This window comes from Kogia breviceps, chromosome 2, assembly GCF_026419965.1.
Source record: "Kogia breviceps isolate mKogBre1 chromosome 2, mKogBre1 haplotype 1, whole genome shotgun sequence".
NCBI lineage: Eukaryota > Metazoa > Chordata > Mammalia > Artiodactyla > Physeteridae > Kogia > Kogia breviceps.
In genome coordinates, this window is record NC_081311.1 from 38,261,814 (window position 1) to 38,289,599 (window position 27,786).

Consider the following 27,786-nt stretch of genomic DNA (forward strand, 5'->3'; position numbering starts at 1 on the left):
TATTTCCATCCTCCTAACATCTTGTGAAATAAACAGGGCAGAGAATTCTTATTCACATTTGACAAATGAGGAAACTGAGGCACAGAGATTGGCCTACCAAGGTCACATCATCAAATGCAGGACAAGAACCCAGACCTCCCATGACCCATTTCTATTTACGTGGCACCACGCCGGTGCCAGATGAGCATGATAATTAAAGCTGAACTGAAATATTAGTTGGAGGTGCAGTCAGCACCATGTGGTCCTCTTATTGATGTTTCATTTCAGAGAACTAACACTAATCCTGATGTGATGTATACAGGAGTCTAATATAGAATAAAGTCTCCGTAAGTACTGGCTAAGTGATTTATATTCCTGTTATTTTGATTTGCTGGTTTATTTCCTTCTTTGGGGGGCACTTGCTGTGAAAAATGGCTGTATCCTAATGACACTGAATTTCAACCCTGCAGTAGTTGGTTAGCAAGCAGGCTTCCTCTGCTTTCAGCGTTTCCTTCTGTATTCCTCTTTGTCTCTCCATTCCCTTTGTTTCATTCTCTCCTCTATTAGTTTCTACCATTTCTTTCTCCCCTCTTATTTTTCCCTCCCACTTCTTACCCTGTGTCCCTTTTCAGAAATCTGGAATATAAATGCAATCACATTATGACTCATAGCATTTGTAATTTTTTGCTTTAATATAATCTCTTTTCTCTAAAATTTAAAGCAGTCAATGCTGCATTTTATTCAAGTTGATAAGACAATCATTATTTTGATTTTTCAAAAGTAATGCCAGAATTCAAAACTATCTGTAGCTTTCAGGGATCTCAGTGCTAATAACCTAAAATATATATGCAAATCATGGTATCAGGCTCTGTGGTGGACACAATGGAATATAATTAGCCATCTCCACCTAAAGATGCTAGTTAGGGGAAGACAAGTCCCATAGAGTGGGAGGCATGGTAAAGGTACATGTTGGTGAAATCGCAGATAGTAAATAATATGCTGTATCTCATGAAACTGCGAATCCTAAGAGAAAGAATCATGTTTCCTTGGAAGAGACAGGGTCTCCAAACAGAAGCAGAGATCCATCAAGAAAACACTTCCGACAGCATCCCTCCCCTCCACGCCATAGCTGGGCAGACCTGGCTGACTCTAGGAATCCAAACTGTGTATCAGAGTGGTCAGGATAAGTGAGTACTTTCTGTGGAGAAGGCTCAGTGAAACACTGAATGTAGTCTCTGGGAAAAGGAAAAAGCCTTTGCAAACCTCAGACTAGCTGGTTCAGGACTGAGCTGCTATAATCCAGTCTGGAATGTCCTTGTGTTTCAGCCAGTATCATCTGGCCAGGTAAGCCAGGGACGGTTGAAATGGTACCGTGTCCTGTGTTTTCTTCTGAACAGACAGTAATTATAGTCCACTTAAGAGTTCACAGCAGAATCTATCAAATGAACCTGCTAAGGAAAAAGAATTTCTAAAGAGTGTGTTAATTGAAAAGGCATGCAGAATCATAGAATCCTGGAATGTCTAAATTTAGAGCAACTTGGAGACCATTTAGACCAGTTCTTAGCCATCTTGGATTTTGAACCTACTAGAGAAGCTATGGAAAGCTATAAGATTTTCTCCTAATAACAGCAACAAAAATAACAATAGAGCCTGCTGGCTAGCTTCCTGTTTTTGTAAATAAAGTTTTATTGGAACATAGCCTTGCCCACTTGTTTGTGTATCATCTGTGGCTGTTTTTGCACTACAACAGTAGGGAGGGGTGTTTGCAACAGAGACCATATAGCCTACAAAGCCTAAAATAGTTCCTATCTGGTCTTTTAAGAAAAAATTTGCTGACTTCTGTTTTAGGGGGTTACAAACCCTCCAAAATCTATTTTTAAATGCCCGGGGGGGGGGTCTATGGACCTCAGATTAATAACATCTAAATCTCCATCCTATTGCTTTATGTAAATATAGGCATATCTTAGATCCATACATCTGGTCCATTGTTCCGTGTTCCTCTGCCCCATTGTAAATTCTTTGAGAGGAGCAGTACCGCTTGGCACTTAAAAACACATGCCCTGGGCTTCCCTTGTGGTGCAGTGGTTGAGAGTCCGCCTGCCGATGCAGGGGACGCGGGTTCGTGCCCCGGTCCGGGAAGATCCCACACGCCACGGAGCGGCTGGGCCCGTGAGCCATGGCCGCTGAGCCTACGCGTCCGGAGCCTGTGCTCCGCAACGGGAGAGGCCACAACAGTGAGAGGCCCGCGAACCGCAAAAAAACAAACAAAAAAACAACATCCCCTGGAGTTAAATAGATCTGTGTTTTAATCCAGACTTTTGCTCCTCACTGTGTGACCTTGCAGTTAATTAGCTTCACAGCCTCTTTCATCACGGAAAAATGAGTTAGTGGTAGCTGCCTCATAAGATTGTTCTGAGGCTTAAATATATATAAAACCTTAAGAGAGTACTGGACACATAGTAAGTGCTTAATAAATGATAGCAATGATGGTAGTGATGATGAAGGGAAAAAAGAAAAGGGAGGAAGAAAGTATAAGTAGATCCTCCTGGTGCCTCTGAGGCCCCTGCAAAGGCCAGTTTCTCTGCATTTGCATAGGACACGTAGGAGAGTTGATGGCAAGGAGAGTTTGTCCATCGATTAAATGATGGTGAAACTCGGTAACAGCTCTAGGTTTCTTCAAAACCTTCATGAAACAGAACAGCAGGGGCTACCTGAAACCAGCTGTGGGCCACTTTCTTTTTTCTATCTTTTGGTAAGTAGACGCTTAGGGAAAAGGGTTTGCTCTAAAGTGGTCCTTGAAAAGAAACCAGGGCTAGGTCATTACCAGGAGTAGGGATGAAGTAAAACAGAAGCATTCTCTGCAATGAACGGTGTCTTCTCCTCAGCAAGTATGTGTGCTGAATGCAAAGAATTGCACGCTTGGATTGGATTCTGCTGAAGATTATTTACTTAATCTCTGAAACGCTGTGAAAACTGGGAGTGAGTTATTTCACATTCTTGACATGTTTGGCTAAGTATGCAGATTCATTTCCTGTCCCTGGCCTTCATTTTAAAAAGCCCAACTCCTGGTAAGTTCTACGACATCCTGGACCTACCACTTTCTAGATATGTAATCTTGGACCAGTTTCTTATGTCTCTGAGCCTCAGGAGCTTCATCTATAAAATGGGGCTACTAATCTTACCTGCCTTAGGGTTATTCCGAGTGTTATGGAATATACTATGTAAAGCGCTTAGCATTGTGCTCTGCACATAGAAAATAACAAATGTGAGCTGTTATTATTACAATTATTGTCAGAGAAATATGACTTAGGAAAATCATTCCCTCTCATAACCATCACTGCATCTCTAGTTAGCTTTAAATCTCGCTAGGAAGCCAGTTCATTACTCATTAAACTCATTGGGGACTGTATTGAAGTGCCACTGTAAGTTTGGCCTCAGTTAGAGTCATTTTTCCTCAGAAATTCTTACTGACCCTTGAGTGAATGAATGAATAAATGCTTTACGGTTTATTGTAATGCTCCTTAACATACCTTGCACAGGATCCTGTTTTTCCTCAGCCAACCTAGTCTCGCCACTCTTGTGACACCAATCACATGTGTATTGTACTAACCGGTTCCATATCTACTTGCCACCAAAACTGCAAGAGCCACAGAAGCAGGGGGCCGGGCACATAGGAGGTACTCAGTAAACATCTGTTGATCCAGTGAATGAATGGATTCAACTAATGAACATTTCTTATTTTAATTGCATCAAGTACCAAAGTAAAACATTGCTGATACAGAATTATCCCATAGAAGAAAAACGTACCAACCTTATCCTCAGTAGAGGAGATAATTACAACAGTACCTACATTCTCCCTGTTTGGTCTCTATTCAGTCAATAGGTGATCTCAGAAAGTCCCTACTTTATGCTGCCTCCCACTATTTGGGAAGTCCTTTTTGGAGGGAGGGAGAATATGGGAGAGCTGCTCTACCATTTGAAACTGCCTAATAAACACTTGTACTTCACTTATCATTTTGCCTAGTGTTTGAAGATTTCTTCCTATGAAGCCAAAAATTTGAGCAAAGAAATGCACCAGACTAAAGAAGCTTGATGAGTCTTTTGTGTTTTTTATGAAAAGCTGGAGTCATATATATTGAAATTTATTAAAAACTGGACAATTTAATTACCTGGAGAGGGAGGTTAACTGAATTTCGATTTAAATCATTATTAACTACAAATCCTTTCTTGCATCAATTTCTGCATTTCTGTCTTTCCTGAATGCTTGGTTCACTCCTTTTTTCTATTTTTTAAGTGCCTCTGGTATACATGTCATATTAAAGTTGAATGAATCTTGCAAAGCCTTGGAATCAGGATTTCTTTAGAATGTAGTAAGCTCTATGGGGACAGAGTTTTTGTCTTTTTTTCTTCACTTTGGAATCTTCAGTATCCAGAACAGTGCCTGTCACATATTGAATGAATAATCCAAGAACATTCAGACCATCAGCAATTAGGAAGCTGTGTTATATAATTACAAGATGTAGCAAAAGAAATGAAAAACTAACAGCTTATGAAGTCTGACAAGAGACAAAAAAATGAAAATGAAAAAGCTTTCAAGTCTTACTTATTAATATGTAAGTTCCATAAAGACAAGAATCATGTCTAACTTGTCTAAAATATATCCCCAAAACCTAGCACAGAGTAGGTCACATAGTAGACATTGAATAAATTTTTGTTGAATGGTTAAATGATTGTAAAAATGAAAGCTTAAGTGAAAATGAGCACTACATTCTAAAAACTCCAAGAGAAAGAATCCAGAAATATAATACTTAAGTGGGCCCTCTTTGTGTAGTTGGTGTGTTTGTAATGCACACATGTGCCAGAGTGGGGAGGGGAGGACAATGATGCTTTTCCCTGTGTAAACAATCAGCATAACTCCTGTGGCAGTATGTTCTGCATTCTGGTTTATCAACTCCCAACAACATGTTTTCAGGGTTTCTTGGCCCACATTTTTATTTTCTTGATATTCTTTTTATTAGAATTGATTTAAAGGTGACAAGAGTTAGATCTAGTGTAGGACCCACTTCTACAAGACAAGTCACCAACTTCAAACTCACACAGTATATTTTAACCATTAAAATAAACCATGTTGATTTACCCTTTGGAAAACAGTTAAACTATTTACTGCAAACCAAAAGATTGTCAAAAAATAAAGTGTCAATGATACAGAGGCCATTGTGGAGAAAACAAAAACTGGCACGTGTCACTTCATTGAGAAGAGTTTATTATCTGGGGTGAACAGCACTCTGACAAATTAGCTCTATGTTAGAGGAAAGAGCTAAAAGAATGTGCCTACAACCAGGATATCTGTTCATTTAATAAACGATATTGATAGTAAGCAATAATGAAAACCTTATAATTATTTCAACAGATGCTAAAAATTGTCATAAAATTAACATATATTACTGATAAAACCTATGGTAAACTCATAAAAGGAGAATGCTATCTTAGAGGGATAAAAACTATTTTAAAACTAAAACAGATGTCACAATTAAGAACAAATTATTAGAATCATCTACATTAAATTGGGGAGACATCAAAGATCCTTGCATCGATGTTTTTGAAATTCCTAGGGAATGCATTAAGGCATCGAACATATTTAAGAGATGTGAACGTTGGAAAAGAAAGGCAAAATGGTTACTAATTGCTGTCAATATGATTATACTCCTAGAAAACTCAGGTGAACTAACTTTTAGAATTAATAAGACACTTCTAGTCACTACTAGAGAGGTTGAATTATAAATACTCAAAGCTCAATAATTTTTCTGTATGCCATAATAATCGATGCAAATATATCCTTATATATTTTTATTAACAAACAACATAGAATACAAAGGAATATCTCCAGGAAGATATATACAGGATTTATACAAGCAAACATTTAAAAATTTTTAATGATATTTTTAAAAATTTGAATAAGTAGAAATATATATACCATGTCCCTGAAGGGGAACACTGAATATTATGAATTTTTCCATTTTCCTCTAATTAATCTATAGATTAAGCATAATCACAATGGGATTTTGTTAATATGAAAAAATAATTCTAAAGCTCAGCTGGAGAAAACTGACAGGTGAACATAACTGATAAGTTTATGAGCAAGCAGGTCATAAGCATTGAACTTAGCTATTAAGACATATTGTAAAATTAGATAAATAAAACAATTCACTATTGATTCTAGAATTGACACAAATCAATGGAAATAGTGGCTATAAAAGCACTTAGTGTGATAAGGGAAGCATTACAAAACTAATGAGAAAGGAAGAATTATTTAACAAATGATTTAAGGAAAATTGACTAGCTATCTGGTTAAAAAAGAAGAAAGAAAGAAAAAGAAATCAAATGTGATACTATTCTTATACCATATATTACAATAATTTCTAGATGGATTAAAGAGGCAAATATAAACAAATATACACTTTCTCTTTAAAAAAGAAAGGAAAATTTAGGTAAATATTCAAAACCCCCAGAAAACAAAACTAAAAGTTTATGACCAATTATGAAAAAAACCTTGTAAATGGCTCATAGTAAAAGTATTAATATCCCTAATATAGAGAAAACTTATTAACAAATGTTAAAACTTTGGCTCAATTTTTTTAAGAATTAAAAAAAATTAAATTTAAATTATCTTTTAAAGTATTAAAAGCACTAAACTGAAAAGATATATGCAGCCCCATGTTCATTGCAGCCTTATTTACAATCCAAGATATGGAAACAATCTAAGTGTCTGTCAGTGGATGAATGGATAAAGAAATTGTTATACGTATATATTTGTCCATTTCCTATTGATGGACATTAAGTTGCTTTAAATTTTTACTCTTGCAAACATTGTTATAATAAATGTCCTGTGCATGTTTCTTTGTACACTTGTGCAAGAGTTTTTATAAGGCATAATGTTAAAATGTATTAAAATTGTGAGTTCAAGGGAATACGTTATATATTTTTTCTACTCTGTATGTTTTTAGTAATTTGAAAATTCATAAAAAAGAAATATTGTGAAGAATACCTTAAAGCCAACTGATGAAATTTTCCCATAATTAAAATGGGTACATCCAGGTTGGGATGGGGTAAGAGACTGGGCAGCCTGATTGGTAGCAGATCGTCAAAGAGGTAGCAAGACCACTATGGCACCAGAACCCAATGCATTTCAAGTCTACACATGTTCCCTGGAAGCAAAGAGCCATGAAGGGTGTAGACAAGGAGCTATCACAGGCAATCGTGGTGACCCTGATATTACTTGACAGTCCTCTACTTTCCTGGCCCAAGCACTGGTATGATTCTAGGAAGTAGGGAGACTCCCCCTCCAAATGACTGAGATTGAATTTCCCATCTAGCTGCTGGAAATCAGGGCAGCCTGTCATATTTTATTTGATTAAAGAAAAAAGAACTACAATGAGACACCACTTCCAAGCCATTAGATGGCTATTATCAAACAACAAACAAACAAAACTAAAAAAAACAAAAACAAACCAAAAAAACCCCCAGAAAATAATAAGTGTTGGTGAGGATGTGGAGAAATTGAAACCTTTGTGCATTACTGGTGGGAATATAAAATGGTACAGCCACTGTGGGAAATGGCATGATGGCTCCTCAAAAATTGAAAGAGAATTACTGTATGATCCAGCAATCTTACTTCGGGGCATATACCCCAAAGAAGTGAAAGCAGGGACTTGAATAGATATTTGTACCCCCATATTCATAGAAGCATTACTCACAATTGCCAGAAGGTGGAAGCAACCCAAGTGGCTTCCATCAACTGATGAACGCATCAACAAAATGTAGTATATACACACAATGGAATATTACGTAGCCTTAAAAAAGGAAGGGAATTCTGACACATGCTACAACATGGATGAACCTTGAAGATGTCATGCTAACTGAAATAAGCCAGTCACAGAAGGATAAATGTGCGATTCCACTTATGTAGGTTTCCTAGAGTAGTCAAATCCATAGAGACAGAAAGTAGTATGGTAGTTGTCAGGGGCTGGGGAGTTAGTGTCGAATAGGTACAGAGTTTTAGTTAGGGAGGATGAGAAAATTCTGGAGATGGACGCTGATGATGCTTGCAGAGTAATGTGAACATACTTAATGCCACAGAACTGTACACTTTAAAATGGTAAATTTTACGTTGTGTATATTTTACCACAGTTTAAAAAAAGACAAGAATACATTGATATTTATTACATGTAAAAAGGGGGTAGGAGGGTATTTACAAACCTACAAGAGAAGCATGAGGCCCCCTTTCTCCAGCAGAAAAATAGATTCAGTCTATTTCTTTAACCCTTAACATCCTATTTAACAGAAATGGCCAAAAAAATGGGAAAAATACACACACACACACACACACACACACACACACGAATATGGTTTGCCTGGTAAGTAATCAAAATATATACATATGTGTATATATGTATGTGTTTATATATATATATATATATTATATATATATAAATCATGTTCAGCCTCATGAGTAAACAAAGGAATATAGGTTAGAAACCACAGCAAAATGCAAGTTTTAACCTATCAAATTGACATCTTTTAAAAATTACTAACTTCTAAAAAGAGATCAAAACTGTTCGAAGTTAAAATTTTCACAACCTCTGCATAGTAAGTTGGCAATATATATCACATTTTTAAGCATGTTTTTTGACTCAATATTTATACTTCTAGTAATCTAGCTTAAAGAAATAATCAAGGATGCAGACAATAATTTGTAATATGTTTATTTAAGCATTAGTTAGGATAGTGAAAAACTGGAAACAACCTACATAAACACTAATAGGAAATGGTTGAATAAATTCCAATAGATCAAAACAGTGGAATTTAATGCAGTCATTTGAAAATGTGCTCTCAAAGCATACTTTCCTGTCTGGAATAGTTCTATGATATAATGTTAAGAGAGAAAACCCAAAATATGTAACAGTAAAACCACAATGTATTATGATCTTCATTCTATTAAAACATAAGGTGTGTGTAATGTGCATTTATATATATAAATTATATATATACACATATGAAGACTAGAGGAAAATATAAAAATCTTAACAAAGTTCTCAAGGTGGTGAGATTTTGAGTGATTTTTATACTTTTTCTGTATTTTTACAAGGAGCAGCAGACAGGCTGCCTATTGACCTTGTTTTAAGGTACTTCAGAGGGCAGAACCAAGACCAGTAGCATTAGAAAAGCAACTAAAGCTTACATGAGAAAGAAATTTCTAAGAAGCAGAACTTTCCCATGTGCAGCAGACCTCTGGGGGCTTCTCTCTGCCATCCTGAGAAATGTGATCACTAAGTAGAGTATTCTACCGTAGGGAGAAGTCACAGGAACTGTGCTTCTCAGCTCTGGCTGAGCCATCACCAGCTGGGGGAAGGCAAGGGAGACGGGGCTTGAGGAGGTAGAATGCAGATTTCAGGGCCACACAATACCCCCCACCTATCTAAATTGAAGCTCCAAGGCTGAGCTTTGGAAATTTGCATTTTCTTTAAATTTCTCCAGTGGTTTCAGAAGCGGCTAGATAATTTCTGCACTGGAGAATCCACAGATTAGAATATTTAAGGTCGTTTCCAGTGTGGGAACTCAAAGCAAGTCTGAGACTCAAAAGTCTGGAGAGTGTCTGACTATTTACATTATAAAACCAAGGAGAGTAGTACAGATAAAAAGGGAAGTATACTAGATGGGGCTGGGATGGAGAATGGAGTCACGTAAAGATCAGCACTGCCCAGTGTTTAATAATTTAGGCACTTAACCTCCAGTCTAGGGGCCCCTCACGTTGTAACCCGACTAAGAGGATGTTCTTATTCTTAGAAAAATACATGCTGATGTATTTAGTAGTAAAGGGGAAACTTTTGTCTACAACTAACTCTCACATGGTTCAGAAGAAAAAAAAAATTGGATAAGGTGATGAGAAAATGCAAATGTAGCTAAACTAGAAATTTAAGTAAAAGATAAATGGACATCTTTGTCCTATTTTTGAATCTTTTCAGTAAGCTTGAAATTTTATTAAAATAAACTGTTAACCCCCCACCCCCCAAAAACTGATAATTAAAAGACAAAGCAAACACAATGGTAATCCTTAGGCCACTTAAATCTAAATCACCAGGCATGCTTTTGCATTCATTCATTTATTCAACCAACATTGATCAAGGACCTATTCTGTACTAGGCTCTGTATTCAAACCACAGGATATATATCAGACATCCAAATACTTTCCTGCCCTCACACTGGTCACGTCAGAGTTGGGTTAACATAAAATGCAGATTTGGAGGACCCAAGACAGAGTGCATTAGAATCTCTGGAGAAGGGCCCAGGGATCCATATTATATAAAATTTCCTGAGATGTTGCTTATATAGACTAATGCAGTGCTGTTTTCCAAAATATGGGCTTTGACCCATAGTGGTTTATAATAGCAATTTAGTGAGCCAAGATTTTTTTTAATTAAAAGAACAGAAAAAAAAAAGAGAGAAAAAAAGAAGGCTGACACACAGTAAGAGTCACTATTATTTCATAAAACTTTTGCTTGCATGCCCTGGGTCACTAAGTAAACTGGGTTTCATGTAGAAGACCACTGCTGGAAAATGATATATAAAATATATCACTTCTCTTTTCCTCTCTAGCCCCTGTACCCAACAGTTCTCCCTTAATCTAAATCTGGGGTTGCTGAGATGCTGGGGCACATCCACTGCCTTGAGAAGCATCAGGCTGTTCCGGGAATTTGACTCACTGGTCATATTCCTGACATAATGGCACTTCCTTTTCCTTCTGCATAGAGCCCAGAGCTGCACTCTCCCACAGATGGCAATGTCTCCAGCACGTCACATCGTTTTCTTCGAAGGACCCAGCATAGCACAGCTCACTGTCCTGGCACTCTGTGGCAGAGGTAGAGCCACCGCAAGAAAGGAACTTCTGAGACCAAATGCTGCCACTTGCTGAGATGCTTTTTTGGGGAACAAGAACACAGGGCATAACACAACCAATTTTCCAGGCCAAAGTGCTGGGTATTTAATTCAGGCCCCTTGTGTCTGGTTGAAATCCTATGCAGCCCATACTTTCTGACCCAGATGAGAGATAACGGTTGTCTTAAATCAAAATGAAACAGGATGGGGTTAGCAAACCCACATGAAATGTGCTGAGGAGTCCTCTCAGGGACCTGAGAGCCTGCTGAACTGACCAGACCAGGGGTGCTCCTGCGGTTGACTTGTGAGCTAGCCATGCAAGTTTTGTTGTCACTAAGAAGAGAAATCCAAAGGCTAGTTCAGCATAAATGGTCCCCTGGCTGCAATGAGGGCGGTCATAGGTGGGTCATCAGCAGTGTGGAGGCCTGAGAAATGCTGCTTTCATCTCCATTTCATGCCAAGAGGAGTATCTCTTAAGGAACTGAAAGATGGAATTACTCAAACTAAAAACTGCTGACCTCACCAGGACGATTCCTTTACTGACCCGAGTCTGGGAATTGCTGTTGGTAAACCCCCCCAAAATGAATTTGCTCATCAGAAGAGGGCAGAATGAGATACTCTCAGATACACTCGGTGACATGTTCACAGCCTTAGAAGCCAACCCTTCCCCACCTCAAGCCAAAGCACTGAAATTCTTGATTCTGTGCAGTTGTGGTAGAAATGCCCTCTATCAAAAGCAGGCTCCAGTACAGCAAGCCAAAGATAAATAAGAGAGGAAATCATGGAGACCATGACCTCTTGGTGACCCCTTGGAGCTAAATCTTTGCTAGACCTCAGAATATCAAAAAGGCCACCAGCCCGCCAGCCACAGTTTATGTATCAACAGCCTGGAAGCCATCTCTGCCTGCTGAAGACCGGCTCTCTGGAAGCATGAGAAGAGAAATCTCAAAGGAATTTCTTGTTCTATTCCCCAAAGCAAGGGTTTGTTGTTTAGGCGAAGAACCCCCTTCTGAGAAATGAGCTCATTCCTGGGGCTCTGCAAGGGTCACCCTGAAAAGGTATTGGCCTGGGAGTTGGGACGGTGCCTATCTCCCATCCAGTGTGAGGTATTAGTATTTGAAAAATGTGTTCTCTCACTAACTGGCAAAAAAGCGAACCTCAGGATCTCACAAGGGCCTTCTTCCCTGGTAGATTTCAGTTATGGATGCAAATCAGCAAACATTACGGAGTGTTTGCTAGCTGACAAGGATTGTGCAACCTTCTCCGAGGATGCTGAGCAGAATCTGACTCAAGTTGCTCTTGGAGGGAAGCACTGAGCAGACAGAAGCACGGGGTCCCCTCCTCAGACAGTGTCACAGCATACGAAAGACACTCCCGGCTACTGCTTTTGGTTTCGAAACCTCGGAGGCACAAGACAGCAACTGAGGCTAAAGGAAGTCAGCGTCTAACAGCCAGGGAGTGGCCCCGAATTGCTCTTGGACTGTCTGGCCTTTAGACTGAGGCAAAGGCAGCTAAATCTTCAGAATAAAAGGTGTGGAGACGGCTTCCCTGGTGGCGCAGTGGTTGAGAGTCCACCTGCCGATGCAGGGGACACGGGTTCGTGCCCCGGTCCGGGAAGATCCCACGTGCCGCGGAGCGGCTGGGCCCGTGAGCCATGGCCGCTGAGGCTGCGCGTCCGGAGCCTGTGCTCCGCAACGGGAGAGGCCACAACAGTGAGAGGCCCGCGTACCGCAAAAAAAAAAAAAAAAAAAAAAAGGTGTGGAGAGAAGCTGGAAGATAAACCTGACCCTGAGTCTAGTAGGAAGGAGACCTTGACCACAGGATGGATTCAAACAGATGGAATTTGCATCTCTTGGTTTTTAGAATCACCAGGCAGTACAAAGGTCAATTAATTGATAGAGATTATATAAGTAGACAAAGATGTCATTGGTTTTTTTTGGGTTTTACCCCTCTCTCCTCTTGTCAGAGAGGTCATCTCTCTCCCATAACCTAAAATGGCCTCAAAGTTTAGAAGGCTTCTGGGTCCTCTTCTCAGAATATAAAGGATTTGGGTGAAATAAGTGTATTTCCAAGTATGCTTCAGTCATGGAAGTTGTTATTCAGACAAAATCTTCTATTGTCTTGTAAATAAATGAATCACATACAGGAAGAGCAGCCCTGCAGGTGGAAACAGGACTCCCCCTGGGTTCCTCGGAGGATCCCTCAAAGTACAGTTTAAACCATGACTAAGAAGGACTTCTCAGACCCTTGGCTGATTCTGGAACTTTGTGACCCTGTGGAAGATGCCCCTCAGAATTTGTGGCTTCTGCCCTTGACCCATCTTGGGGCAGTGATCCAAATGGCTTATCTAAACCCAAGTGTCCTATTTCAGCAAATCCACCCTTTAGAAGTGAGCTCACCCAGGCCTTGGTTTGATGATGGGTGAGAATGACCACTCAGAACTAGTTAATGTCACCGTCGCTTTGGCTTTCTGCCACCGCATCCGACAAGCAGTGAAAAAATATGAAATCAAGGGAGAAAAAACTAATAAAACTCTTTCATTCACAGGACCTGAGTTTAGTGTACTAATTCTGTTCACATGTAAAGACCCTGCTCTCAGGAATCCCACTGTAAATACTCCTTTGTTCAGAGAACTGTCAGTTCACACCCACTCCTTGTGAATGCTAAACTAGAGTCTTGTGCATGAAAACATTTTATTCAATCTCATGGTTATAAACTATTATTTAAAGTTGCCAAAGAAATCTGATAGGTTTGATTCACCTGGATTTTGCCTCTTCCCCCAAAGAGGATATGCCTCCTTGTGTTTCACTGATCTTTTATCGTGGACTCCAACAATTTGCTGACTCCAGTGAACATTTGTCAGTTGTCTCCCTAAGACCTATTGCCTTTCTTTCCAAAGACTTCTTTCGGATACCTTCTCTTTTCCTATCCTCAGTCCATGTGGTCCAAGATGGGGCATCACCACCATGCATGACTTAATCAGCTCTTCATGCTGTGTTGGCCACAGAAACTGGATCGAGGTAAAATAAATATGAAATAAACTCATTCTATCAGATTGAAGCTTGGGACTTGCAAGAGGTTTTCCACTGGACTTGGATTTGAGAAGGTCTGACACCAGAGCTTCTGTAGCCATGCCACTGTAGAGGGCAGGTCTAGGAAGCTGCCAGGACTCCCACAGGAAGGTCAAGAATAAAGCCAACACACTAGAAGATAGAGCCAAGAAATGGAGATGAACTGACACCTGAAGCCATCATTTGAGCCCGAATCCCTCCCTGGCCTTTTTAGTTATGTGAATCCATAAATTCTTATTTGGCTTAAACCAACCTGACTCAGGTTACATCGCTTGGAACAGAACAAGTTCTAATTTATGCAATGACCATGGCGCTATTCCTAGAAAGGAAGAATTGTTGCTTTTTTCTGATGTATATATGTTTAGTCCACCAACATGACTTATTAGTAGCACGGTAATTCCTACTTATTGAAGTTTTTTCCCCTAGGCACTATATCTATAGCTTTCCACGCATCAGCTCATTGGTACTATTATTATCTCCATTTTACAGATAAGAACACTGAGATTACCAATGTCATAACAGCTTGAAAGTGGCATTGGGACTTCCCTGGCTGTCCAGTGGTTAAGACTCTGTGCTTCCACTGCAGGGGTCATAGGTTTGACCCCTGGTCGGGGAACTAAGATCCCACATGCTGCACAGCGCGGCCAAAAAATAAAATACAAAGTAAAATAGCTTGACAGTGGCAGATATGGAATTTAAACCCCAATGTGCCTGACCCCATGGCCCATGACCACCTATTATGTGGTAGGCACTGTGTCAGCACTAAGGACAAAAGTGACAGATGTTGTCCTTGTCCTTAAGGAACTCTCAATGAAGTGAGAGAGATATACAACATGGAGCTATAGGGCCAACCTTCTCCCCACCCCATTTCATACTAGGGCCATATCTAGTCAGAGGCAATTGCTTTTTTCTCAACCAGACACTGTGTCAGCACTAAGGACAAAAGTGACAGATGTTGTCCTTGTCCTTAAGGAACTCTCAATGAAGTGAGAGAGATATACAACATGGAGCTATAGGGCCAACCTTCTCCCCACCCCATTTCATACTAGGGCCATATCTAGTCAGAGGCAATTGCTTTTTTCTCAACCAGACACGGTACCACATCCCTGAAGCAGGGGAGGGCATTTGGAAATGTATGGAAAGTTCTCCGTTGTCACAATGACTGGCTGGCAGGGGCACCACTGGCATTTAGTGGACACAGGCTGAAAGGTGCAGGCCTATTCTACCCAACGAAGAATAGTTCCACCCAAACTGTCAATAGTCCCATAGATGGTGAAGTTAGATATTGAAATAATCCAACCTAGAACTGGTGGCAGGTAAAAAAGAGATCCAATTAGGGTTGCTTTCATAGAAAAATCAAAATAAAGTTCAAAAGTCTGTGAAAAGCACATACTAAAACAAAGTGTAAATCCATAGTGCGTCCTTTGACCGCTGCCAACCATTCATAGACTATTTTCTGCTTATGAGCAAATCTTACAGCAAAGTTTCTCCCTATGATGATAAGCACATAGAATTCCTTCCTTCCCAAGATATTTAAGATCCAGATTTCCCTGAGAAGAGCCAGCCCTGGCAGGCTCTCCTGCTTTCCAAGTGTGGCCTCTGAACCCCTTACAAAGACATTGGTCCTGTCTGCCCTTCTCCGTCTCCATTTCCAGATTCTGTTCCCCTCTTCCTCCTCACTCCTTCTCATGCCTCCCTTCCCTCATTAGGCATCTTTTTAAAATGTACCCAAACCAAAAACGTGGACGTCTGACTATATTGTTCAAATGTCTACAATGTGTAGGTTACACGTTCTCCCTAGTTAGGGTTAGCGTATGTCGGGGTAGCGTTTTCCTTCAGGGACCCAACCACTTCTTGTGTTTTGCAGCAACGCTTCTATGTGGCTTCTTGGGTTGGCAGCAATGTATCTTCAAACATCTGCCAAAGTACCAGGATCTTCATTCTGTGAGATTTTTAATTCACTGAACACAGAATCTATGACCTATCAGTTTGGCATTCTGCAAAGCAGACACTGAGACGCAATCAGACGTAGAAGGGAAAATGCCTGTGAAGGATAAAGAATACAAGGAACAGAAGCAGGTATGGAGAGCTTTCAGACAATGATGCTAGTGTGACACCTTGAAAGGAGAGAAGGAAGGAGGAGGACTGGGTAGTGCAACCTTGAGATTACCTCAGGCTGGCCCTGTGAGCGCCAGGGCATCCGAGCAAAGACTGCCTGCCTGGTAGAGGAAGGAAGGGCTCAGGCAGAAACGGCCCAACTCCCGTGTCTCCAATCTGTTCAGTTCAGCAACTGACCACCAGCCAACAACCTTCCTCGCAGCACGTTCTCCGGAAGGCAGATCCGAGTGGTACCCCCTCCTGGCAGCCACATATGGCATTGCGGGGATGTTAAAAGTGGAAGTCAGTTTGGCATAAGGTGTGTGGGGTGTGTAGTTAAAAGAAAGAAGATTGCCTTGAAAGTAGGGGTCTGAACTGTGACATGATAAAACCATCAAAACCAGAATAGGATCTTTCCGTCTGGAGGACCAGGTCTCACCCGCAACTTCTGGACTGTTGGCCTGCTTGAAAGAGGATAATTTCACCACTTTAAAAAGGAACAGAATTAGAATGCCAAGAGTGCAAAGTATTCTGGGACTGCTGGGCATCCAACATGCTGTGTTAATCATAAAGGGGAAAAGCCCTCTGTTTTGGCCAGAAATCAGGGGAGTTATTTTGGGAGCAGCCTCATCAGTGACCCAGACATTTCCATTTGAGTTCCAAAGCTCTGAAGAGCATAAGCCTTGAGAGTCTTTTCCAGTGGCCCGTGCTTCTTCCTCCATTGGGCTTTTCTGCACAAATCTGCTACAAATTCAACGTTCACCTTCTCAAGGGAGACTGCAGAGAAGCAGATCTTTGTCATCAGAGACGGTGAGCTTTCCTGGGAAGTGACTTGTCTGCCCATTCAAGGGACCTCACGGCTCACGGTCACCTGTCTTAACCAGCCTCATAAAAAAAGCATTCGGAATGCTACACACACCAGATTTTACCAGCCTATCTTCTGTCAATAAAATGCCCCATATCAGAAAGCTCAACAAATGACAATCATTTCTACAATTTTTATGATGTCTTCTATGTGAATTTCTCTAACCTGAGCCATTGGATGCCTGAGAGATGAGGGGAAAGGGGTTCAAAGAAAAGTATTGCATGATGCAAACCCTAATGGGATGACAGACCAATTCTCTACTCAAGTAAACTCAGACCCCCCCTCTTACTCAAAAGGGAAGATAAACCAGTTACAGTATCCAATATTAATTGTGCACTTCTGCATGATCCCATTTAATATTTAGACCAACCCTATCAAGAAGGTAGTATTTTTATAATCCTCTTTGGAGAAATGAGGATATCTAGTCCCAGTGTGCTTAACTAACCCAGGGAGCAAAAGGCTGAGCTGAGACTTGAACCCAGGCCATTCTGAGTCCAGAGTCTGGACCCTTAACCACACTTCCCTATTTCCCAGGCATTGTGATCAGGGCTGATTCAGACTTTGGGGGAGCCTGAGCTTACACGTTTGCGGGAGGCAGCCCTCTTTAAGGAAAAGAAAAATGTATATGAAAACAAAATTCAATACAGGGCCTTAGAAGGGGTCCATGCAGGTGAGGGAGGCTGAAGCTTAAGCTCCATGACCTCCCCAGTAAATCCGCTTTGATTGTGATAATGCCATTATTGCCAACAATGTCAACGTGAAGAATAATAGTTATTCTTGAAATGCAAATATATGAAAAACTGGTTGGATTAGGATTTTAGGATTTACTTTGGAAAACAAAGCTGTTCTGAGTGCCTAGAGACCCCACCTGCTCCCTTCCCAACCACCATACAATTCCTCTGCATCTGAGTCATACCCCACCTGCTCAGATTGCCTCCCCGTTATCCTTGTATATCTATTGATCGGCCTCACTTTCAATTTCTTAGTAATAATTATAATTATAGCTAACATTACTAGAGGTGACAGGCACTGCTCTAAGCAATTTTCTCATTGCTTGTTAGAAACTTTTCAGATGAGGAAACTGAAACCCTGAGAAATTGAACAGTTTGTCTCTGAAAGCTGCGTTCTTAAACGTTATGCCAGAGGGCTTCCAATAGCCTAGGTCAATCAGACGTTAATGCAGGCAGACTCCACAGAGGCCAGAATAAAGTACAATAATTACAGTGTCTTGATAAAGTACCAAATATAAGGCTAGATGTTCTGTAAGTCACAGACTTAATGCCTTGATCAGAATCCCCTTTAGGCACCTGTGAACAGTGCAAGATCAAAAATATATCTCAAGTCAAGTCAGCAGTTCTGAGACATACAAGACCTTGAAATATGTGATTTCATTGATTAGAAAGACATTTTTTTTCCCTGTGTTGCAATTGCTGAAACCCAAACAATAAGCTTGGCGGTGCCTGAATTTACATATTTATCACAAGTTTTATGCTTCTTTCGTCATTATCAAATTACCCATACCAGAAAGTTGTGCTTCCCCTGAAAACGGGTCGCCAACCAGGAACCATGCCTGAGGAAACTAGGGAGGTTGTGTCAGATTATCTGGTCAAACTGGCTTGGCAGTCTTCCTGGGGCTGAAGCACCATGGAGAGTGCATATCTGAGTCACATTGCTTGAACTTCAATGTTTGAAGGAAACTCAAAATTTATCTAGTTCAAATCCCCTTCATTTACATGAAGGCAGTGAGACCCTGAAATACCAAAAGTCACAGAGCTAATGAGCATCATTCATTCAGAAAACTAATTGAACTGATTATGGGGCTAGGATAGAGGACTTTCTACTGCCCCATGCTGCCCCATGGCTAAGACATACCATTGGGCACAGAATCAGTAATCCTGTGATTATTTTCTAGAAAAATTTCTATCTATGATGTACACATACAAGGTTTTCATTGGTCTGGGCTCTGCCTACCTGTCACCATCATCTCCTGCACTTCCCCAGTATGAACCCTTCTTCTTTACAGTTCCCAGAAAGTACTCACTATGCACTCTTGTCTCAGCTCAGGCTGCTGTAATGAAATATCATAAGTTGGTGGCTTATAAACAAAGGAAATTTATTTTTCATAGTTCCAGAGGCTGGAAGTCTGAGATAAAGGTGCCAGCATGGTTGGGTTCTGATGAGAGCCCTCTTCCAGGTTGCAAACAGCCGACGTCTTGCTGTATCCTCACAAGGTGGAAAGAGTGGGCACTAATTCCATTCATGAGGGCTCCACCTTCATGGCTTAATTACCTCCCAATGGCCCCGCCTCCAAATATCCTCCCCCTTGGGAATTAGATTTCAACACATGAATTTTGGGAGGGGGACATGAACATTCAGTCCCTAACAACTCTCACTGCTCTGAGCCTTTGTGTAGGCTGCTTTCTCCATCTGGATTGACTTTCTTCCTATTCACCATCATATGAATTCCTTCATTTATCAAAATTCCCAAGTGTCACCTTCACAGTGAAACTTCCCAGGAAGACTGCACATTCCCCACCCATTCATCCAGAAAGGATTAGTTTGATCCCTTTTCTATTCTCTCAATGCACAGTTCTCAGGGCTTTTAGAGCTTGCCACCTTTTATTTTGGCTCTTGGTTTAATTTTATCCCCTCCATTTAACTCTGAACTGCTTAAAGTCAGAGACTCAATGTTGGTCATCTTTTTAATCACTTACTGCCTAGGCTCCAGTGGGTACTAAAAATACTGTAGCAATATCAGTAACATTCAATCCCTACAATAATCCTAAAGGGAGGGCGTGGTAGGGTGGATACTACCAGTGCTCACCAAGGCTTCTGGTTCTCTTCTTAAATTTAGTCATGGTCACATGACCTGCTTTGGCCAATGAAATTTAAGCAGAAGTGATATATGTCACCTCCACATAGAATTATCCAAGAACAGGTACTCTTTTCCCCTGCAATGGTGGGCCCTAAAGTCTTGTGTTGGACGGGCAACATCATAAGGTGGAGAAGCTTCAGTCACCCTCTCCTGACCCACACTGGACAATATAGTATGGGTGAGAAATAGATCTCTGTGGTTTTACATCACTGATATTTTGTATTTGTTACTGCAGCATGACTTAGCCTTTTCTGACTAATACCAAGAGGGTCTAATAGTATCCTCTTTTTATAAATGAGTTAAGGTCACCCAGGTGGTAGGTGGCAGAGTGAGGATTCGAACTCTGCTAGGTATAATGTTAGAGCTTGTCTTCCAGACCACTAAGGAATAGAGAGGGAGACAAGAAATCAATCTTCTTCCACACTGAGCATCCCAATTGTTGCTTCCTTTCCAGCTTCCAGCCATTGTCAGAAACTGGTAGAGCAGCTATTCCTTCAGAGGATATCTAAGCAAGTTCTCCCCTACCTCCTTCCCACGTGCGGGAAACTAGGGGCATCCACAATGCTCTTTAGCTTGAGAGATTTGTGCTTATCGGTAACAGAGCAAAAGAGACTGCACTTTATTTCCCCCACTTCCTCATGACCTCTATGCCAAGGATCCCCAGGTCTCTGGCGAAGGGATGAGCCTGTCTTTTCCAACATCCAGACATCACAAGCCCCTAACACTCCAAGGTAGGAGTACCTCTACAGAATTTGATCAAATGGTTCCTATTATGACCTAGTGGCCAAATCTTAGGCCTGGGATTTATTACTAACCATCACCTTAACTCACCTTGCAGCTTTGAGTTTATCACCTTCCCCATTATTTCAGTTTGTCCACTTGTAAAAGAGAAGAATGACCATTTGCCATCATCAAATAATAATTGTGCTTTGCATGGAAATGAGCAGTCATGATTAGCATACATATCAGGGTTATACAGTTAATATTAATGATCTCATGTATTTCTCACTATGGCCCTAGGAGAAAGGCATTATTATATCCTCTGTTTATAGCCATGGAAACTGAGGCTCAGAGAAATTAACTAATTTGCTCAAAGGTATCAAAACAAATGAGTTATGAAGTCAGGTGCAAACATGACTTTAAAGACTGTTCTTTCCACAAGTCAAATTAGGTTTTATTTAATAGGATCCAGAATGCATAATTTTAAACATTTATCTTCGGTGTCCAAAGTCCTCTGAAAATGTATGCCTAAAAGACTCTCTTACAGTAATTACCATTAAAGTCACAGTCAGTCAATGATATTTATAAACTACCCTTTATGTCCTACCAAGAATAATGACAATAACATTTTACATTCCAGACTCCCTTTCAACTTCTCAAAGTACTGTCCATATCAACGGATGCATTTTATTCTCTCAGAAATACTATGATTCCTGAGAGATGAGGTCAAAGAATTTGCCTAGGCAATTGTAAAGTCTCCTGACTCTTCATCCAGTGAAATTTCTTTTCGGGGGAGGAATGTGTGTTTATGCATGTGTGATTTAATTATTCTATTGGATTTTTTTAGGTAAAAGAATCAGTGTTTGTTGTAACAAACCAAACAGTGCAGATCTGATTTTGAGATGAATCACCTTCCTCATTCTTCTTCCAATCCCACCTTCCCAAAGTTATCCATGGCAATGGATTGGTATATAATCTCCTACTTTCACTCCAGACGGTGAAAATCCACGGTTTCTAAGATAATATCATAGACTGAGTCATGTAGTAAAATGCACGTCCTCCAGAAGTCAGGAAGTGTGATTTTGATAATTTTTAGCGCAGGAATCCATCTGAGATTCCCTCATTGACCCTAGAGTCTATTGCTGCATCCCCTACTCATCTCATGCCTGAATCCCTTTCCTAGCTCTAGGCCTCTCAGCCTAACCAGTTACAAACTAGGCTCCCAGGATTAATTGGCACCTGTTGAGTTCGGTATGTTCCCAGTTTCTCACCCACTTGACATACTATGTGTTCACCCTTGTGCATAAAAATTATGAACCAAACCCACTCTGTCACACTAGCCAGCTGCCCCTCAATTTCTGCTGAGGGTATTTTGTGGTGTCTAAGGATGACTTTACAAGACCTTTAAATTGGGAGTGAAGTCTTGGTATGCCAGGGACATCTAAATAACTGATCCTGAAGTGCAAAATCCCTGCATGCAGCAGATCATCCACTAATCCCTTCCTGCCACTCTCCTGACAGTGTAAGAGTGTCTCCTGGGCTCTGTCCTAAAATTGGTTTCCAATCGTTTAACTTACTCTCACACCACATCAATTTTGACATTATAATGTGATTTACATTGATTTGAGGCTGCCATCAGGATGAGCTCATAACTATGTCAAAACCTCTGTTGAGTAAATAAAGAACTGATTTTGAATGTGGAGAATGATGGAGGATGGAAAAATCACGGAAGGGGACCAGAAACAATGCAAGCTCAGTAGGGAAATTTTAGACATCAAACATTTTTTTTTTTAACACAAAATACCAAAGGTCACTAGTCTCCCACATCAAATACACAGACAATTTTTTTTAAACAAATCCATTTCAGTCTGAGTCTTGAGACAAGTCTAAAATATGTGATTCTGCAAAGAAATTTCTAGGATAATTTTAAATTTGTTGTTTTTAAAAAACGAAGGAGGAAATGTTTGGGATGGTGGAGGAGGGAGTGGAGAAGAATGGCACCATCTTCCTCTCCGTCCTCCTTCAGCACTTGGACTTCAACCTACCCAGAGACATCAACAGCTAAATAACTGATCCTGAAGTGCAAAATCCCAGAATCCTACTCATTTGCAGGCCTAAGATGCCACGAGAAGGGCAAAGCAGGCTCCAAAACGTGGCGTTGTGCCTGCTTTGAAAGAGCTAGTAGCCCCCTCTGTACTCATTTAAGGCTGCCTGGAGCACCCACACTTCGCCCCAAAGCAACTTCTGCATCTATCTTGGCAACAGTTCAACAAGGGGATGAGGTTTGGCCAAAGGTGGGTGGAATCAGCCTGAACATGTTCCTTCGCCCATATTATCCTGTCTGAAAAAGGCAGATGGAGACGGAAGGCTTTCAGGCTGAGTTCCCGCTGACCTTAACTGGAAGAACTTGCACTCTTTCACATCTGCAGCTGTGTCCTCCTCAGGGAGTTGTCCAACTAAAAGTGATTTTAAACATCTGTCAGCTAAATCAGGGCTCCAGATTTAGCACTCAGGAACATTCTGTGAATTTGTGATGCTCGCTGGAGAACGCTGGATACATAAACCAAGCTCCCATGAGACAGCCGGGTGGTACTCTGGTTGGTAATTTCATCTATGACACATTTAATTTGCCTGCACACTTATGAACGTTATGTAAAGGGAAAGAGTGACCATTTCCCTGCAAAGAGCTTTCGGAATCACTGCAAGATCAATAGCCAGAAGGGAGAGTCTTTACACTGGAACACTGACTGTATTCTGATCCAATCATTTGCCTGGAATTAAAAAGAAAAAGTCCCAACGGGCTCGTTTTTCTGAATTTCCGGAAACTCTTTATTTTCTGCCCTTTCTGGTGCAGCTATAACTTTGCTCCTCTGTACCCATCCTGGAGGAAGAGAAATTCTGCACATAGTCATGATTCCCAGTTGCCATCTTTGAAGATGTCAAGCATGGGAGAACCATCCTCGCCCTCCACGGGATGGATGTTTCTGAAGAGAAGTACTACTGTTCAGGAGAACTATGAAGCCAGGGCTTCACTCAAACACTCTCTCTTGGCTGAGGCAATACTCCTGGACGATTGGCTAGAAATCCTTAGTGCATCATGGGGGTTTGAAACCCATCCTGTCAGCTCCTGAGATCATGGTGCCCTTGAAGGGAGACAAGGGGAGACACAGCCTTGCAACTCACTATGGGTTCCCAATAGATGATTGATCACAGTGGACTACAACTTGTGAATTTGCTTTGCGTAGGTTAGTACGAAAGCTCACAGCCTCCAAAGTCCACTTCTCCATTAAGCCTTCCCTAGATCCTCAGACAGAGTTCCTCCCTTCACTGAGCTCCCAAGACAGCCCGTGGGTGCCTCACATCTGGTATGAATGTGTGATTTTGTTAGGCAGTGTCTTCGGATGCCACTGTGATCTCTAAGGAAGCAGAGATAGCGTTTAATTTGTCCTGTTTGTACTCCCAATATTAGGACAGGCCCAGAGACTGGGGCCAACTGACATTTTGCAGACAGTGAATAAATGCACGAGGGATGGGCACGAGTTTGAACAGCTTAAGAATATACCATCCAGGGCTTCCCTGGTGGTGCAGTGGTTGAGAATCCGCTTGCCGATGCAGGGGACACGGGTTCGTGCCCCGGTCCGGAGGATCCCGCATGCCGCGGAGCGGCTGGGCCCGTGAGCCATGGCCGCTGAGCCTGCACGTCCGGAGCCTGTGCTCCGCAACGGGAGAGGCCACAACAGTGAGAGGCCCGTGTACCGCAAAAAAAAAAAAAAAAAAAGAATATACCATCCAGAGGCAAGGAAAGGTGTTTCTGGTGTGGGGTTGATGGCATAGGGAGAACCCTTGCGAATGTCCCCTGGATAATCTACATGTGGATAGTGCCTGTATGCAGGGAACTGACTCAACACAGGTTTCTCTTGCTGTTGGAGAGAGGGTAGTCCTCTCAAAGGTACCAAAGTCCAGGCGAGGACAGCCAGGAGCTAGGACACAGGAAGAGCAGTGCCATCTGCATGGAGTTGTTGGAGGGGGCTGAGCAGGGAGGGGCTTCTGCCTCAAAATGTCTTCTTTCTGTAAGTAGAGTGTTTGAAATGTATTCCTGAGGGCACTTTGGTTCTTCCTTCAATTCATTCCACCTCTGGGATGACACACTTACCTTAGGAGGTCACTTAAGGTAATAGTTAAAACCAAAGGCTGTAGCACCAGACAGATCAGGGTTCAAATCCTGGTCCCTAATTCACCAAGGTGTATTATCCTGGGAAAATGACTAAACATCTCTGAGCTAACTCATTAGGTAGTTGAAGGGATTAAATGAGCCAGTGTGAGTAAAGCAGCTGACCCACGGCAAATGTTCAACGTAGTCAATAATATCATTACTATACTTAGTTTGGACTCTTTCATTTGCAAATGATTAAGAATGAACCTGGCTTCTTAATAAAAAAAAATACAGGTGTGTCTCACAGAAACCAAGGGCGGGAATGTACCTGGGCCTCAGGATACCTCTGTCCTGGTCTGCACATTTGCTCTATTCTCCTCTCTCGGCTTCTTCTCTTCTCAGGTCCACGTCTTTGGTGGAGAAAACCCACCTCTCAGCTCCTAAGCTGACATATTGCAGATTCAGGTCCCTAAAAAGAGACCTGGGCTTCCCTGGTGGCGCAGTGGTTGAGAGTCCGCCTGCCGATGCAGGGGACACGGGTTCGTGCCCCGGTCCGGGAAGATCCCACGTGCCGTGGAGCGGCTGGGCCCGTGAGCCATGGCCACTGAGCCTGCATGTCTGGAGCCTGTGCTCCGCAACGGGAGAGGCCACAGCAGTGAGAGGCCCGTGTACCGCAAAAAAAAAAAAAAAAAAAGAGAGACCCACACGATCTTTCTTCCTGGCCTTAATTTCCCGTTTCTGGGGAAAGACTCTGAGGGACTCACCTTGAATCTGATGGTCCTGCTCACTCAGCTATGGCAGGGCTCAGGCATAGGGCAGGTATAGGTCACAGCTGTACCATGGCCTCCTCTACCTGGGGCCCACCTTATTGGTAGGGATGCTGACAGAGAGGGAGGGCAGTCGGGTATGCGGGGTAGAAATCATCATGAGATGCACAGATGCTGTAAAAGGTACCTTCAAACGACTATGATGATGAAAATGGGGCATTTAGAAATGTGAAGAAATGTATGAAATGTCCTTCTATGTGAAAAAAAACCAAACATTACATACATGTTGTAACCATAACTAGATTCACTCATAAATGTAAAGATTTATAGGGAACATAAAGAAATGGTCTTTATGTTGCAGTGATGATTTTTTTAATGCCCCTTGATTTAGTAACAAAACTTTGTTTAAGGTGGAAAGCTCCTACAAGGATTCATAACCCTTGAGCCAGTTGCCACCTAATACCTTAGCAAGGATTAGTTGACAACTGGCTTGAGAGCCAGGCCCCAGGGGACAGATCCAGGCCTGGGGAACAGGAGGAAGGGGGCAGGGACGTGCCAAGGGCACTGGAGACAACCTTCTTATTCCTCACAGTGTACGAATACTGCCACCGGACCCTCTCTTCCTGGAAAGGCAGATGCCTGGCTTAGAATTCTGAAGTCTCCATCGTATTTTCACAGGACATCAGTGAATTTCAGGCCCAAGACAGGGCAGCTACCAGAAAACTCCTTTGGTAAATAAAAAGGCATCAGAAACATTGTGAAATGCACCACATGGTTTTCAGGGCAAGGCTGGTGCCAACTTCTAAAGACCCTACAGATTTCTAGAAACACTTCTTTAGAAACAAATATGCCCACGCTCACCCCAGCAGCTTCCCGGCCCATCTGGCACTCTGTCTGCGGGTCCCATCCCTGGACCCAGTGAGGATAACCCTGGAAAATTCTCCCCAGTTCGGCTTTGGCACCCTGCTTCCTCAGCCCGAATGTCAGTGTGCTCTGCCTCTAGCGTTTCCCCCAGGGATTGGGCAGGACAGATGGTCACTGTCATGTTAAAGCCAAAGACTCATGAAGCAACTTGGAGAGCATTGTGAGAGCTTCACTCCTACCCCAGAGACAGACCCCTGAGACTCCTGCCTGGACAGTGCCCCGGGCTCTGAAATGCAGTGGGCAAATCACATCCACAGACCGAGCTGCAGAGTAGAAACATTGTTTTTGAAATTGCTCAAGTTGGCTGCCCTGAGACATTGCCCAAATGTTTCCTTAAACTCTGCTTTTATCTTCAGCAAAACTATATAAGGCCAAAGCTCCAGAGAAATTCACTGCCCCCTAAGGAGCGAGTATTCAAGGCCCAAGCATTAGAGGATCAAGCTAGAGACACTTCCTTTCTGTCTCCACAGCTATTGTCTTTTTTTCTTTAATTTTTATTGGAGTATAATTGATTTACAATGCTGTGTTAGTTTCAGGTATACAGCAAAGTGAATTAGTTATACATATACATACATCCACTCTTTTTTTAGATTCTTTTCCCATATAGGCCTTTACAGTGTATTGAGTAGAGGTCCCTGTGCTATACAGTAGGTCCTTATTAGTTATCTATTTTATATATAGTAGTGTGTATATGTCAATCCCAGTCTCCCAATTTATTCCTCCCCCACTTATCCCCTGGTAACCGTAAGTCCACAACTATTGTCTTAACTGAAACACTTAATATCACCAAGTGGTGCAATTTCAGCAGTGTTTATCTGTAGCCTGAGGCCTCTGTGTCCTATGGAGTGTAAACCTGCAAAGTTATCTACCTAACACATTTATGAAAGAGTCATCCATTCAGTAAGGTCATCAATTAATTGAGTACCTACTCTGTGCCTAGGAGTGCACTAGGAGCTGAGTATAAAATGGTGAATAAGACTCAGTCTGGCCTCAAGGTGTCTACAGTCCATTAAGCGAAAAAGATACCTACAGAAGCAATGACAGTACAAAATGATAAATGCTCGTGGGATTAAGGACAAAGGACTTAGTGCATCGACAGAAACTTAACAGGATCTTGAAGGGTCAGAGAAGGTTTCCGAGAGCGAAGACTAGATCTGAGGAGTCCTAAAGGAAATTAAGGATGTGGGCAGAGGAAGATGGGAAACAAAACTGTAGCCCTAGACCCTCCAGCCACAGCCTCTGACCCACCACATATCACGAAGCCCAGTGGTGAGCTGAGTTTGCCAAAGTAGCATAAGCCTATACGTCTCCATGGAGAGCTGGATGGCGTGAGGAGCTGGACACTCAGAAATGAAAACAAAGGCTTTCCTTCTTCCAGGAATTATTACCAAATCTGACTTTCT

General features: G+C 41.7%; 1 protein-coding gene across 6 annotated transcripts in view; it reads left to right on the forward strand.

Annotated features, from left to right (window-relative positions):
- The window catches only part of RNLS (renalase, FAD dependent amine oxidase), a 346,205-nt gene that overhangs the window by 280,015 nt on the left and 38,404 nt on the right, over window positions 1-27,786 (forward strand). The window contains exon 7 of one of the 6 annotated variants that reach the window (XM_067025091.1): window positions 10,786-12,643. The exons of 4 other annotated variants lie outside the window; for them this stretch is intronic. In XM_067025091.1, the coding sequence (XP_066881192.1) occupies window positions 10,786-10,899 (114 nt within the window). In that variant the 3' untranslated portion in view covers window positions 10,900-12,643. Of the gene's footprint in view, window positions 1-267; window positions 609-10,785; window positions 12,644-27,786 lie in introns of those variants that run through there. One more of the 6 variants, XM_067025095.1, reaches the window with a different exon arrangement.